This window comes from Heptranchias perlo, chromosome 11, assembly GCF_035084215.1.
Source record: "Heptranchias perlo isolate sHepPer1 chromosome 11, sHepPer1.hap1, whole genome shotgun sequence".
Lineage (NCBI taxonomy): Eukaryota > Metazoa > Chordata > Chondrichthyes > Hexanchiformes > Hexanchidae > Heptranchias > Heptranchias perlo.
This window is the reverse complement of record NC_090335.1, coordinates 14,434,626-14,447,659: the sequence shown is the minus strand read 5'-3', so window position 1 is coordinate 14,447,659 and position 13,034 is coordinate 14,434,626. Positions and strand designations below refer to the sequence as shown.

At 43.4% G+C, this 13,034-nt stretch overlaps 1 protein-coding gene and 1 long non-coding RNA gene across 5 annotated transcripts in view; one reads left to right on the top strand and one right to left on the bottom strand.

Moving 5' to 3' along the window:
* rb1 (retinoblastoma 1) overlaps positions 1–3,647 on the bottom strand; it is a 207,374-nt gene extending 203,727 nt beyond the window's left edge. For 2 of the 4 annotated variants that reach the window (XM_067992576.1, XM_067992577.1), the window contains exon 1: positions 3,429–3,647. In XM_067992576.1, coding sequence (XP_067848677.1) covers positions 3,429–3,493 — 65 coding nt within the window. In that variant the 5' untranslated portion in view covers positions 3,494–3,647. The remainder of the gene's footprint in view (positions 1–3,428) is intronic. The other 2 variants (XM_067992573.1, XM_067992574.1) reach the window with 1 other exon arrangement.
* Positions 1–13,034, top strand: part of LOC137327118 (uncharacterized) — a 44,862-nt gene that overhangs the window by 16,421 nt on the left and 15,407 nt on the right. The window contains exon 2 of the long non-coding RNA XR_010964356.1: positions 2,489–3,999. This is a non-coding gene — a long non-coding RNA (uncharacterized lncRNA). The remainder of the gene's footprint in view (positions 1–2,488; positions 4,000–13,034) is intronic.

The window sequence follows — 13,034 nt, the reverse complement described above, 5'->3', positions numbered from 1 at the left end:
GGTGAGAGTTAGGATACGGCCAGCTCAAGTTTATGGAGAGTGAAAGATGGGAGGTCAGTCAGGAGAGCATTGGAATAGTCGAGTCTGCAGGTAACAAAAGCATGAATGAGGTTTCATCAGCAGATGGACTGAGGCAGGGGCAGAGACGGGCGATGTTATGGAAGTGGAAGTAGGCAGTCTTTGCGATGGAGAGGATAGGGGATCGGCAGCTCAGCTTTGGGTCAAATAGGGCACTGAGGTTGCAAACAAGCTGATTCAGCCTGAGACAGTGGCCAGATAAGGAGATGGAATTGGTGGTGGGGGCCAAAAACAATGTTTCATTCTTTCCAATATTTATTTGATATAATTCGAATTGATAGAGGGCATTCTATATAAATTCCAATGTGCAGCATTACTGCAAAATAAGTTGGGGCAGAAATTGCTTGGAGGGGCGAACCAACACTGCTCACCGCTCCATAGATTTATACCAACCCACTAATTTACCAGTCTTTTCGCCGGGTACTTCCTCGAATAGGAAGCGGAGAAGAGCCCACGTCAGTTCAAGCGAAACTAGGACCCATGGGAGAAGCCAGAGGATTGATTTCTCCCCTAGACCAATCAGATTGCAGCATTTTTGAAAGGCTGTGTTCACTGTCTCTGCAGGCTTGGAGCCTTAAAACAGGAAGTGAAAGGTACACTGCAAATCAATGTAAAAACAGCTACAGACAGTGGAAAAAAGGATAAGAAATAATTGAATTAAACAGAAGGGTAAAGTAAAAAGAAAATTAATTTTTTAATTTAAAAATGGAAAATTTTGTAATGATCAAAAACTATTAAAATAAGGAGTAATGCTACTCCACATTTTTAAAAGTTAATTTTTAGTTGTTTGGCAGTCATTAAGACTTACCACGCTGTTAAAACTTAGTTTGGACCTGTATTTTTAAGTGTACCTGTTTGGTGGTTTAATTAGTTACTTTCCAGCTGGGCAGATACGTAAGTTTTCACTTTTTCAATGATTTCTCTGATATTCCTTTAATTCGAAGCTGTCATATCACTGGTGAACCAATAGCACCAAGTTCCGGACACGGACATGGAACTTGCTCCTCCATTTCACCACTAACGATGCAGAGAGCTACTGAGCTCTCCGTTATTTCATGAGCAATTTCTGCCCCATCAAATCAGTAGTCCTGGACCAGGTAATCCAAGATGACACTCACTGATTATGAGGGGCGTGGCTTGCACGAGAAGCCAGGTATACCCTTCAAATGGGTAACAATGTTTGAAAAGCCAGAACTGTGTCAATATACTTCAAATAAATCAGTACAAATTTTAGAATTTTTGACAGTAATACTGAGTAGGAATTAAGAATGTTTGATGTGTATTTTATATGATGTGGATTTGGTTTGAATGCTGCAGGAAACTCCTTAAGTACCTGAAAGAAAAAATTTGCAGGGCTACGGGGACAGGGCGGCGCAGTGGGACTAGCTCGATTTCTCTTGCATAGAACAAGCGTGGACTTGATGGGCCGAATGGCCTCCTTCCATGCTGTAACCTATTATTCTGAGTGCCCAAAAAGTAAAATACTTCAAATACAACAAAGAAACTGCAGGATAATAAATTGGACTAGAGTTCAGTTGTGATTCAAAATATTTGACTATTACACAGCACTGCACTAAACAATGAAAATAAATGAGACTACACAAAATATTTACAAAGAATTAACCTAAAAAAATCTTAAGTTTGTGATAATGATACCTTTATTGCACTAAAGGATATTGGTTACAGGGGTTTTCGAATGTTTGCATGTAGAAGATCACCTGCAAATATTGATAGACTTCTAAGGATCCCTCCCATAACTTCCAAACGAATGGCAACTACCCCAAGAGAAAGTGCTGTCATTGCAGAAAACGTTTATTAGTGTACAATAAATCTAATGCTAATAAATCTACAAATACAGAAAGACACTGAATTTGAGACACTGTGCTCACAGCGCACAATAAATCTGGCCAACTCAAACAAATTTGATGACCTCACCCCAATCCCAAGAGATTGCCTCAGGTTCATGCCCCAATTTGAAAACCTGCAGGTTAGATTAGAAAAACCATCTTGGAACAGCCCAATCTGTTTCCAGTAAAAACACCGCGCATTCGATGTCAACTGCAAGTGCACTAGTTCACTGGGCATGTGTGGAAAATGATGTGGAACACTTTGCGATTACATTATCAGATTATGTCATTTACTTTCTTATTTACAAACAAGAAAATGGCCAAACAGGGCTGTTAACCGATACTGCAAAGAAAATCTGTTAAGGAGTCCCAGGCTCTTGGTATTTCAATCCTGTGTACCAGGAGCACTAGCTCAAATTAAGTACAGTACAATAAAAATGAAATGCTGCAAATGCTAGAAATACACAGGTCAGTCAACATCTGGAAAGAGAAGACAGGTTATACCGTTTCAGATGTGTAACCCTCATCAGACTGAAATGTCAATCTGTTTTTTCTCTTTATAGATGCAGTCCCACTCCAGAGACTTCAGCACAAAATCTAGGCTGACATTCCAGTGCAGTACTGAGAGAGTGCTACATTGTTAGAGATGCCATCTTTTGGATGAGACATTAAACCGAGGCCCCGTCTGCCCTCTCCGGGGGAACGTAAAAGATTTCATGGGACTATTTTGAAGAAGAGCAGGGGAGCTCTCCGCAGTGTCCTGACCAAGATTTATCCCTTAATCAACATCACTAAATCATTATCACATTGCTGACTGTGGGACCTTGCTGTGCGCAAATTGGCTGCTGCATTTCCGACATTACAACACTTCAAAAGTACTTCATTGGCTGTAAAGTGCTTTGAGACATCCTGAGGTCATGAAAGGTGCTAAATAAATGCAAGTCTTTTTTCAAGGGAAATTCGAAGAGTTAAAAGACTGGTGCTAATCAATGGTGGATTATACGGTGTTTGAGATATTATTGATTATCCCTCATTTAAACACACGTTCTGAGCATCATGTTTTTGAAGGAGAAGCTAGCAGCAGACAGCCTGCTGCAACTTGGCGATGCTCTTTTTAACTGTCACAGCAGCACAAGCGGGCTTGAGGTACATATTTGCTCCAACGCAGGGGGTTTCTGAGCCATGTCATGGCAATAGCAGCACTAACGTGAGACAGAAACAAATCAATACTGAGCGCCGCAATCACACCAAAAGGGCGCTTCACACAATGAAGTGCAGCGGCTGGAGTGCAGTTAAGACCCATCATTAAAACGAAGCCAGCAGAGGCGAGTGAAGTGAAGAGCGATGCGGCTTTCTCCACTCAGGCGGGCCCGAGCAACATTCTTTAAAGCCGCTTGTTAGTAAACACCGAGCACGGGGGCCCGGCTCCCGGCTCCCGGCTCCGGCCCCCTGCGGTGGTAGGCAGGCCGCCGAGACCACCGCTAGGTCCTTTCCCGCTCTTACCTGGCCGGAGAGGCGCTTTCCTCCGAGTCAGACACGGCGGCTTTCTTCGGGTGTTTGGGGGGCATGGCGCGAGGAGACGGGGCGGCGGCCGTTTGGTTCGAGCCCCGCCGGCTTCAAATGTTTAAAAAGGATTGTCCGCACTCCCCAACCGACAGACGTTCGAGTTCGCTCTCGAACCGCGCCAAACTCCCCGCCGCTTCCGGCTTTGCGTCACTTCCTTAGCACCAACCGGGAACGGAAGAACAGGTCAGAAATCCAAACAAAATACTGCGGATGCTGAAAATCTGAAATAAAACTAGAAAGTGCTGGAAAGGCTCAGCGGGTCGGGCAGCGTCTGTGGAGAGAGAAACAGAGTTAACGCTTCAGGTCGAAGACCTTTCGTCAGAACCGGAAGATTAAACTGTCTTCAAGCAAGTGCAGCACCAGGGAGAGGGCAGGAAAGAACAAAAGGGAAGGGAACTCGAGAAGGGACACAGAAAGCAATAAAGGTGAACAAGGTGAAAGGGAAATTAAGGCCCTTGGAGTCTGGAGCAGCTCTCAATATTTGCAATCAGTAATGTTTACATGGGAGGTAGGATTATACACCATATATTGCATATACTGTTGGAATAGTTGATTCCTTTTTGCCCTTGACCATTTTTGAATGTACATGTATGGATTGCTCCCTTCCCTATATCCACAGGAGCAGGTAGTGAAAATTTGACCCCATGCTTGTAACACCACAGAAAATAAAGTGGCATTCATTTCACTTTTTTTTTGATCCATCCCCTTGGCTGTCAGATTTGCCAGTATTGCTATTCAATGTTTTAAGTTTTAAACATATCTATCGATAATTCTTATACTGTTGGGGTTAGCAGTTCGTGTTAGGGTCTGCCCTCCTATTCCTCTGGCACCTTCTCCTCCTTTGAGCATCTCACCGTGTTCCACCCCTCTCACCTCCTTTAAAATCGCCATTCTTGACCACCCACCCAAGTACCACTCCCAAGTTTCTCACCGGGATATCTTCACTGCTTTCCTCCCTCAGCCTCTGCACCTTCTCATCCTCGGTGATTTCAACCTCCATCTCAACTCATTGTGCTCTCTCTCCTCTGAGTTCACTGCCCTCCTATCCTCTAATCTCTCCCTCCCCTACAAATAATTCATGGCCAGCCCCTCGACCTTGCCATTTCACGTGGCCTCTCTACTCCCACCGTGTTAATCACAGATAAAGCCATCTCTGATCATTTCCTTCTATCACTCTCCACCCACATCCCCTCTCCCCCTTCCAATCCCTGTGTTCGCCTCTGAGAAGAAAACTCTTCCCCCAATCACTTACAACAGCACTTTCAAATTCCCAACTGTCTAGCTTTTGGCCTTCCATTCACCACAACATTTCTTCAGCTACCAATCTACTCAATCACACCCTCACCTCCACCTTTGATGCCCTTGTCCCCATTAAAACCATTACTCTCTCTCACCCTGGTCGTTCTTCCTGGTACAGCCCTCATCTTCGCTCCCTTAAGTCCAAGGGATGCAGACTTGAACGTTTATGGTGGACAACTGGTTTAGCCATTGATCGCCAGATCTGGCTGGACCACATAAAGCACTATCGGGTCCTACTCTCCTCTGCCAAAACTGCTCACTATTCCAGGATCATCCTGGAATGCAAAGATAACCCCCTGTTTCTCTTCTCCACTACAAACTATCTTCTTAAACTCCTCTCCCCTGCCTCCTCCACCATCATCACCTCCAACAGCAAGTGCAAGGAGCTCATGGACTACTTTGTCACTAAGATTGAGACCATCCGTTCAGCTGCCTCTGCCACTTCCCTCCCTTCCGCAGCTCACCAAGCCAAACCTCCCCTACGGTTCCCCCTTGCTCAAGTGCTAATTTCGCATCTTTCTCCAGTTTCTCTCCTCTCTCCCCTCATGCCCTCTTCAAGCTCATCTTGACCACAAGACTTGCTCCCTCGACCCTATTTCCACTAAACTTTTGAACATCCGACGTCCCTTTCTGGCCCCCATATTAGCTGATACTGTTAATGGTTCCCTCTCCTCAGGTACTGTCCCCCTCCCCTTCAATCTGCCTTCATCACCCCACCTCCTCAAAAAAACTACTCTTCATCCCTCTGTCCTTGCAAACTACCGCCCCATCTCCAACCTCCCTTTCCTCTCCAAAGTCCTAGAACACTTTGGCACCTCCCAAATCCGTGCCCATCTTTTCCGCAACTCTTTGAATCCTTCCAATCAGGTTTCCGCCCCTTCTACAGTACTGAAACAGCCCTTATCAAAGTCACAAATGACATCCTATGTGACTGTGACCGTGGTAAATTATCCCCCCTCATCCTTCTTGACCTGTCTGCAGCCTTTGACATGGTTGACCACACCATCCTCATCCAACGCCTCACCTCCGTCGTCCAGGTAGGTGGGACTGTGCTAGCCTGGTTCCATTCTTACCTATCCATTCATAGCCAAAGAATCACCTGCAATCTTCCTGCTCCTGCACCGTTACCTCTGGAGTCCCCCAAGGATCTATCCTTAACCCTTCCAATTTCTTATCTGCATGTGCACCCCAAAAACACATCAGGTTCCACATGTTCGCTGACAACACTCAGCTCTACCTCACTACCACCTCCCTCGACCCCTCCACTGTCTCTGATTTGTCACATTGCTTGTCCAACATCCTGTACTAGATGAGCAAAAATTTCCTCCAACTAAATATTGGGAAGACCGAAGCCATTGTCTTCAGTCCCCACCACAAACTCCATTCCTTAGCCACCGACTCCATCCCTCTCCCTGGCCACTGTCTGGGGCTGAACCAGACCGTTCGTAACCTTGGTGCCCTATTTGACCCTGAGATGAACTTCCGAACACATATCTGCTCCATCACTAAGACCTCCTACTTCCATCTCCGTAACATCGCCCGTCTCCTCCCGTCTCAACTCATCTGCTGCTGAAACCCTCATCTATGCCTTTGCAACCTCTAGACTTGACCATTCTAATGCTCTCCTGGCCGGCCTCCTATCTTCCACCCACCATAAACTTGAGCTCATCCAAAACTCTGCCCGAATCCTAACTCGCACCAAGTCCCATTCACCTATCACAGTTGTGCTCGCTGACCTACATTGGCTCCCGGTCCGGGAACGCTTCAATTTTAAAATTCTCATTCTTGTTTTCAAATCCCTCCCTATTTCTGTAACCTCCTCCAGCCCTACAACCCTCCAAGATCTCTGCGCTCCTCCAATTCTTGCCTCTTGCACATCACCATTGGCAGCTATGCCTTCAGCTGCCTAGGCCCTAAGCTCTGGAATTCCCTCCCTAAACCTTTCTGCCTCTTCACCTCTCTCTCCTCCTTAAAACCTACCTCTTTGACCAAGCTTTTGGTCACCTGTCCTAATGTTTTCTTACGTGGCTCGGTGGCAAATTTTGTTTGATAACGCTTCTGTGAAGTGCCTTTTCCTACATTAAAGGCACTATATAAATGCAAGTTGTTGTTAGAAAAATGCTATTGGTGACATCGTCGTCACTAGGTGCATACATTTTTGCGCACTTCCTACCTATTATAGTTAAGATAATGCATTTTGTTGATTGATTCAAAGTTAAGAACTGATCTGGTCAGGAGCATATGAACCAAAAGCAGCTAGAAAACTGCCAATGAGGAACTAAGGACCTATATATAAAAAAAACAATTCTGAATCTTAAATGACTAATCGGGAGAACCTACCTAAAAAAGGAAAGCAAATCGATCAAATCACATTTTTTTTCCCAAAATCCTTCCAGCTGCAACAAATCAGAGCTCAGAAACAGCACAGATGGAGGAAAATCCACCAATTACAAAACAGAAACTAAATCAATCTACTTGTTCAAAAACCTTTGGTTTACTATTTTTCCTTCACATAAACTGAAATGTTCAGGGTTCAAAAAGGCTAATTGAGATAATAAATGAAGAAATAATATCTGTGGAATTCCATGTTGTGGCTTTGCGTGCCTTCATTAACGTATTCATTTGGAGGCCCTAGTCTCCAAAGTCTGGAGTTGATATTTTTGCCTCAGCTATCACTGTCAGTTGAAGGGAGCTACTAGTTAAATCTGCAATTCCCACAAAGCCACAGTCTGCGTTTGTGCAGTATATCCCAGAATACAAAAGTTTAATTCTCTGTTGAACTGCAGATCTTTTCTCAGCTGGTAAACAGTATTTGTGTTTTTCTGGATGATTTCAAACCAGCCTTGACAAAGGATTTTAAAGCTTCCGGAGATAAAAAATTTAACATGAAAGCAAACATAGAATGTTTATTTTTTTACTTCACACAGAGGTAGTCTGGATAACAGAGACAGGCACACACAGATAGATTAAAGTGTGATTAGCAACGTGCTTCATTTACAGTTACAATGCAAAACAATCATTTATAGAAAGATACTTAGAATTTGAAAAGAATAATTCTTTACAGAAAAATTATTTTTCAAACGGTAAAAGTCTTTTGTCATTTTGTATGATTTCACAGTTTCTTAGTTTGTCCAAAATGATTTGAAAAGGGGCTACAAGATGAATTTTAAAAGGTTCGACAAGTAAAGTTTGAGTTTCATTAGGACCTACATGGAGAAGCACAAAGGATGCTCAGCTGTGTTCCTTTCTTTGAAATTTGGATGCTGGAAGCCCCTTTTAGTGGTACCAGGAATTCTTCATATTTCCACTTCCCTGTTCTGCAATGCAACAGGTTCCCTATTTGCACTAATGCCAAACCACAGGATGTTCCCCAGTGGCCTGACCCTCAACCAGTGCTATCTGACACCACAACCATCCCCTCAGCACTAACAATTTCAGGACACCTCCCCCAGTTTTGCAAAAGCCTACAAATACTCCTTCAGTGCTCCCAAACCCCAGAACCACCACTATCGTGGTACTAAATGCCAATATACCCCCTCCCATCCCATTAAACCTCAGAACCATCCCCCTTCCTAGTGCTGCTAAACACCAGGTACCTTTGGTTAATGTTGCCTACTATCTTGCTCTGAATTTTGCTGCTTTAAAAAAGGTTAGAGATAAAAATTAAATACATAAGTAAACAAACATATAATAAAGGCCTCTGATTTGTGGTTTTCACACAAAAATAGAAGTGTAATTTGATCCTCCGAATACCATGTATTGAACACACAATGTGATTTATTCAGTCACCATAAATCAGTAGCCCTGATAATACATTGTGCATTACGTGAAAAACATTCCTATAAACCAGAATATCCACTGATTCACCGTGAGCAATGCCACAAGACATTGCTGCAGGAGTTCCTCAGCCCAACCATCTTCAGCTGCTTCATCAATGTCCATCATAAGGTCAGAAATGGGGATGTTCGCTGATGATTGCACTTTGTTCAGTTCCATTTGCAACCCCTCAGATAGTGAAGCAGTCCGTGCCCACATGCAGTAAGACCTGGACAATATCCAGGCTTGGGCTGATAAGTGGCAAGTAACATTCACACCAGACAAGTGCCAGGCAATGACCATCTCCAACAAGAGAGTCTAACCACCTCCCCTTGACATTCAACAGCATTATCATCGCCGAATCCCCCACCATCAACATCCTGGGGGTCACCATTGACCAGAAACTTAACTGGACCAGCCACATAAATACAGTGGCTACAAGAGCAGGTCAGAGGCTGGGTATTCTGCGACAAGTGACTCACCTCCTGACTCCCCAAAGCCTTTCCACCATCTACAAGGCACAAGTCAGGAGTGTGATGGAATACTCTCCACTTGCCTGGATGAGTGCAGCTCCAACAACACTCAAGAAGCTCGACACCATCCAGGACAAAGCAGCCCGCTTGATTGGCACCCCATCCACCACCCTAAACATTCACTCCCTTCACCGCCAACGCATCGTGGCTGCAGTGTGCACCATCCACAGGATGCACTGCAGCAACTCGCCAAGAGTTCTTCTACAGCACCTCCCAAACCCACGACCTCTACCATTTAGAAGGACCAAGGGCAGCAGGCACATGGGAACACCACCACCTGCACTTTCCCCTCCAAGTCACACCATCCTGACTTAGAAATATATCGCCATTCCTAAATCCTGGAACTCCCTACCTAACAGCAATGTGGGAGAACCTTCACCATATGGACTGCAGCGGTTCAAGAAGGCAGCTCACCATCACCTTCTCAAGGGCAATTAAGGATGGGCAATAAATGCTGGCCTTGCCAGCAACACCCACATCCCATGAACTAATAAAAAAGTGCCCGTAATATTATAGAAACTACGTGTATTTGTACACTTCCCATCTATCATTCCTCAAATGTTCATCACACTTCAGATGTCAGTGATACAACCTTCTGCGTCATACTGAGCTAATTTGTCCCACTTCAATTTAACTTTTTTGCACCTGATTCAAATTTATTCAGTGTTTAAAATTCAGTTCAAATTTCTTCCACCTAATTGACTGAAATGCAAATGTATTAATTATGAATCAATTTTATTAATTATATAATTCAGCTATATGCAAACTTTTTTTTAAAAAAAGGCCACAAACCAGTCAAATTTGAAAGAAAACAAACAATTGTATGCCAACATATCTTCAAAGGATTTTGAATGGTATGTATGAATGAACAATGGACAGGAAAAGTCCCTCTAGTCCATCCAGCCTGTCCCACACAATTGTGATATCTTGTGTACACAATACATACACTCCCCACCTCACACGTGATCTCCTGGGAGAGGTAAAAAAAAAGACAAAAACCCCGGCCAATTTGGGGGTAAACAAAAAAGAGAAACTCCTCTCCGACCCCTTAGGCGATCGAAACTAGTCCAGGAGATCACTCTAGCCCTGATAATTATATGCATTACATTATCTACCTCTTCCACAATCTGAAGACAAGTAAATCACATAAAGGGCATGTATTATATCCATTAAAGCCAAAATTCAGATGATTCTTTGCTTGGACCCCTGGGCTTGTTACATTTGCCTAGATATTGGGCAGGCAAAGGCACTCTGGATCAGAGAGCATTGGGGCTTACTTACGGGAGTGGTCTGTGGCACTGAACCCAAGGAAAATAATAGATTGTAAAACTCAAAAATGTAACACTATATTCTTTTTTTTTTTAAATGCCTACAACAATAGCATTATTTTCCTTTGGGTAACTTTTAGAAGTTAGCACAGGGATTGTCAAGAGTCCCACTCAAAAAAGGTTTGAAATTTTGCTGTACCTTTCACACCAATTAATGCTATTCCTCTTACTGCTGTCTTCTACAAAGTCTGTTTTTATTGCTTTGAAGTTAGTTACCCGCAGGAGAATCGAACATCAATTTCAAAATCTTCATCCTCACTGACAGATCCCTCACCTTATCCTTTGCAACCTTCTCCAGCCCAATATTCCAGCTCACACCTTCTGAGTCCAGATTACTGTACATTCACCCCTATTCCTAAGCTACTACTGGTAGCAGAGCCTTCAGCTATTACAGCTATGCTCTTTTGAATTCTCCCCCCAAATTCTCGCTCTTACTCTTGCAATTCTCAGAATGCTGTGTGGCTGGGAGTTGCTGCAACCACAGTGCGACGTTAGTAGAGAGGTTGGTTATTAAGTTCAGTGGTGGGATCCTGGATAGTATCGCACTTGAGTGTTGTTGCGACTGCACCCACCCAGGTGAGTATTCCATTACACCCGAAAAGCTTTGTAGATGGTGGAGAGGCATGGAGAAGGTCATGAGATGAATTGTCCATAGAAGAGGACCCAGCCTTCGCCCTGCTGTTATACTCACAATGTTGATATGGCTGGTTCAGTTAAGCTTCTGGTCATTGGTGTCCCTAGGATGCTGATGGTGAGGGATTCAGTGATAGAGGTGCCGTCAGGAGGTGGTGATTGGACCTTTTCTTGTGGGAGATAGTCATTGTTTAGCACTTAAGTGGGATGAATATTATTTGTTATACCCAAGTGTAAATCATATATAAAAAGAACAAATGTGGGCACATGGATTAGAGTGACCCCATGGGTTACACTCTAATCCATTATCCCAAACCCTTTGTTAACTAATTTTCTATCTATGCTGCAACATTTCCTCTTACCTAATAAGACTGAATCATTGCAACAAGCCGAGAGACACTATCGAATGCCTTCTGAAAATATGTGCATGATACATTAGCTGATTTACATCACTTTTTCAAAGACTTCTAATTAAATTTGTTAAACACAACTTACCTTTACCAAAGATATGTTGGCAGCCCTTGATTATCTCATGCATCTCTAAATACTCACTAACTTTATCTTGAATTATGGATTTAAAGTGTTTGCACACAACTGATGTTAAACTGACTGATCAATAGCCAAAATTATCCTCCCTCCTATGCCTCAATATTTGTAGCAGGATTCTGATCCGGTCAGACAAGTCTTGTGAGGAAGTGGGGGAATCCCCCAAAAGTTGTTTAGCACTTTTGGCACTGCATCCTTTGAATTAACTTCCCCAGATCTGTCTCCAGTGTGAAGACTTTCATGCTGATAGATGTCAGTGCCAAGATAAGCTCTCTCTTCTAAATATAGATGGGTTCACCACCAAGCATAGCTCCACTGACACTTTTGTTTAAGATCAGTTGTTTAATCCTGCAGATTGATATAGGGCTCCTATGCTGTGCTACACTCTCTGGTTTTAAGGGAGCCCAATAATAGGAGGACAGGTTTGCTGCTTTCCATAAAAGAATTCTAATTGTGTTATAAAATCAAGTGAAAAGTACCAGACAGCATATTACCACTTTTATTCCAACTGCAGGTTCCATCTTCTGGTTGAAATTCAGGGAAACCAGCCAGTAGGTTGCAGTCTTCAGTTTTATAGAATGATGTTTGTTGTGGACTCCATGACTTGACCTTCCAGGATGGAATGACTTCTTCCAACAATGTAAGGAAGATTTTATTGATTAGTGTATCTGCCCATCTACTCTTGAATTGATTAGGTGGCAACCAGAGTTTCCCCACCCATATGGGCCTTTTCAGGGGTACAGTGTCCAGGACAGATGTTGTATGTCCAGGGACAAAAATAAGGTGGTGACACTGTTGTCTCAACTGTTTACATCGAAAAAGGGAGTTGCCCAAAAGGAGTGGCAGGGAGGAGCTCGACAGTATGCAAATAATAATGAAGCAGTTATAAAATGATTAGATGCTTTTAAAATACAGTCCAGAAAACTTGCACCCACAAGTCTTAAAAAGGAGACAGGACTAATTAGTGAAGCTAACAATTTATGAGCGATTTCTGAGGATTGGCAAGTGTTTTGCAGAGAATACCAAGATAGGAGACATGCCAGACAATAAACAGTGCAACCAGGTTCAGAAGGATTGGAATATTGTAAGTGGACCAACTGGTTGCAAACTGTTTAGTTAATAGGGATGGGAGAACTGGGTTGTATTAGATATAAAATACAGAAACAGTTAGGTTGGATAGCAGGAAGTATTTATTTTCAGAGAGTCATCGACCTCTGGAATAGACTACCGAAACATGCAGCAAGTATGGATTCACTGCAGGGCTGATGGATGAGTTCCCAAGTGCCAAGGACATTTCTAATTATGGAAGCAAAGTCAGGGAGTAGCTGTCATTATTCATGTTACTGCAGTCTCATGGAGCTTGCTTGATCACCTTTGAGTGTCAAAGC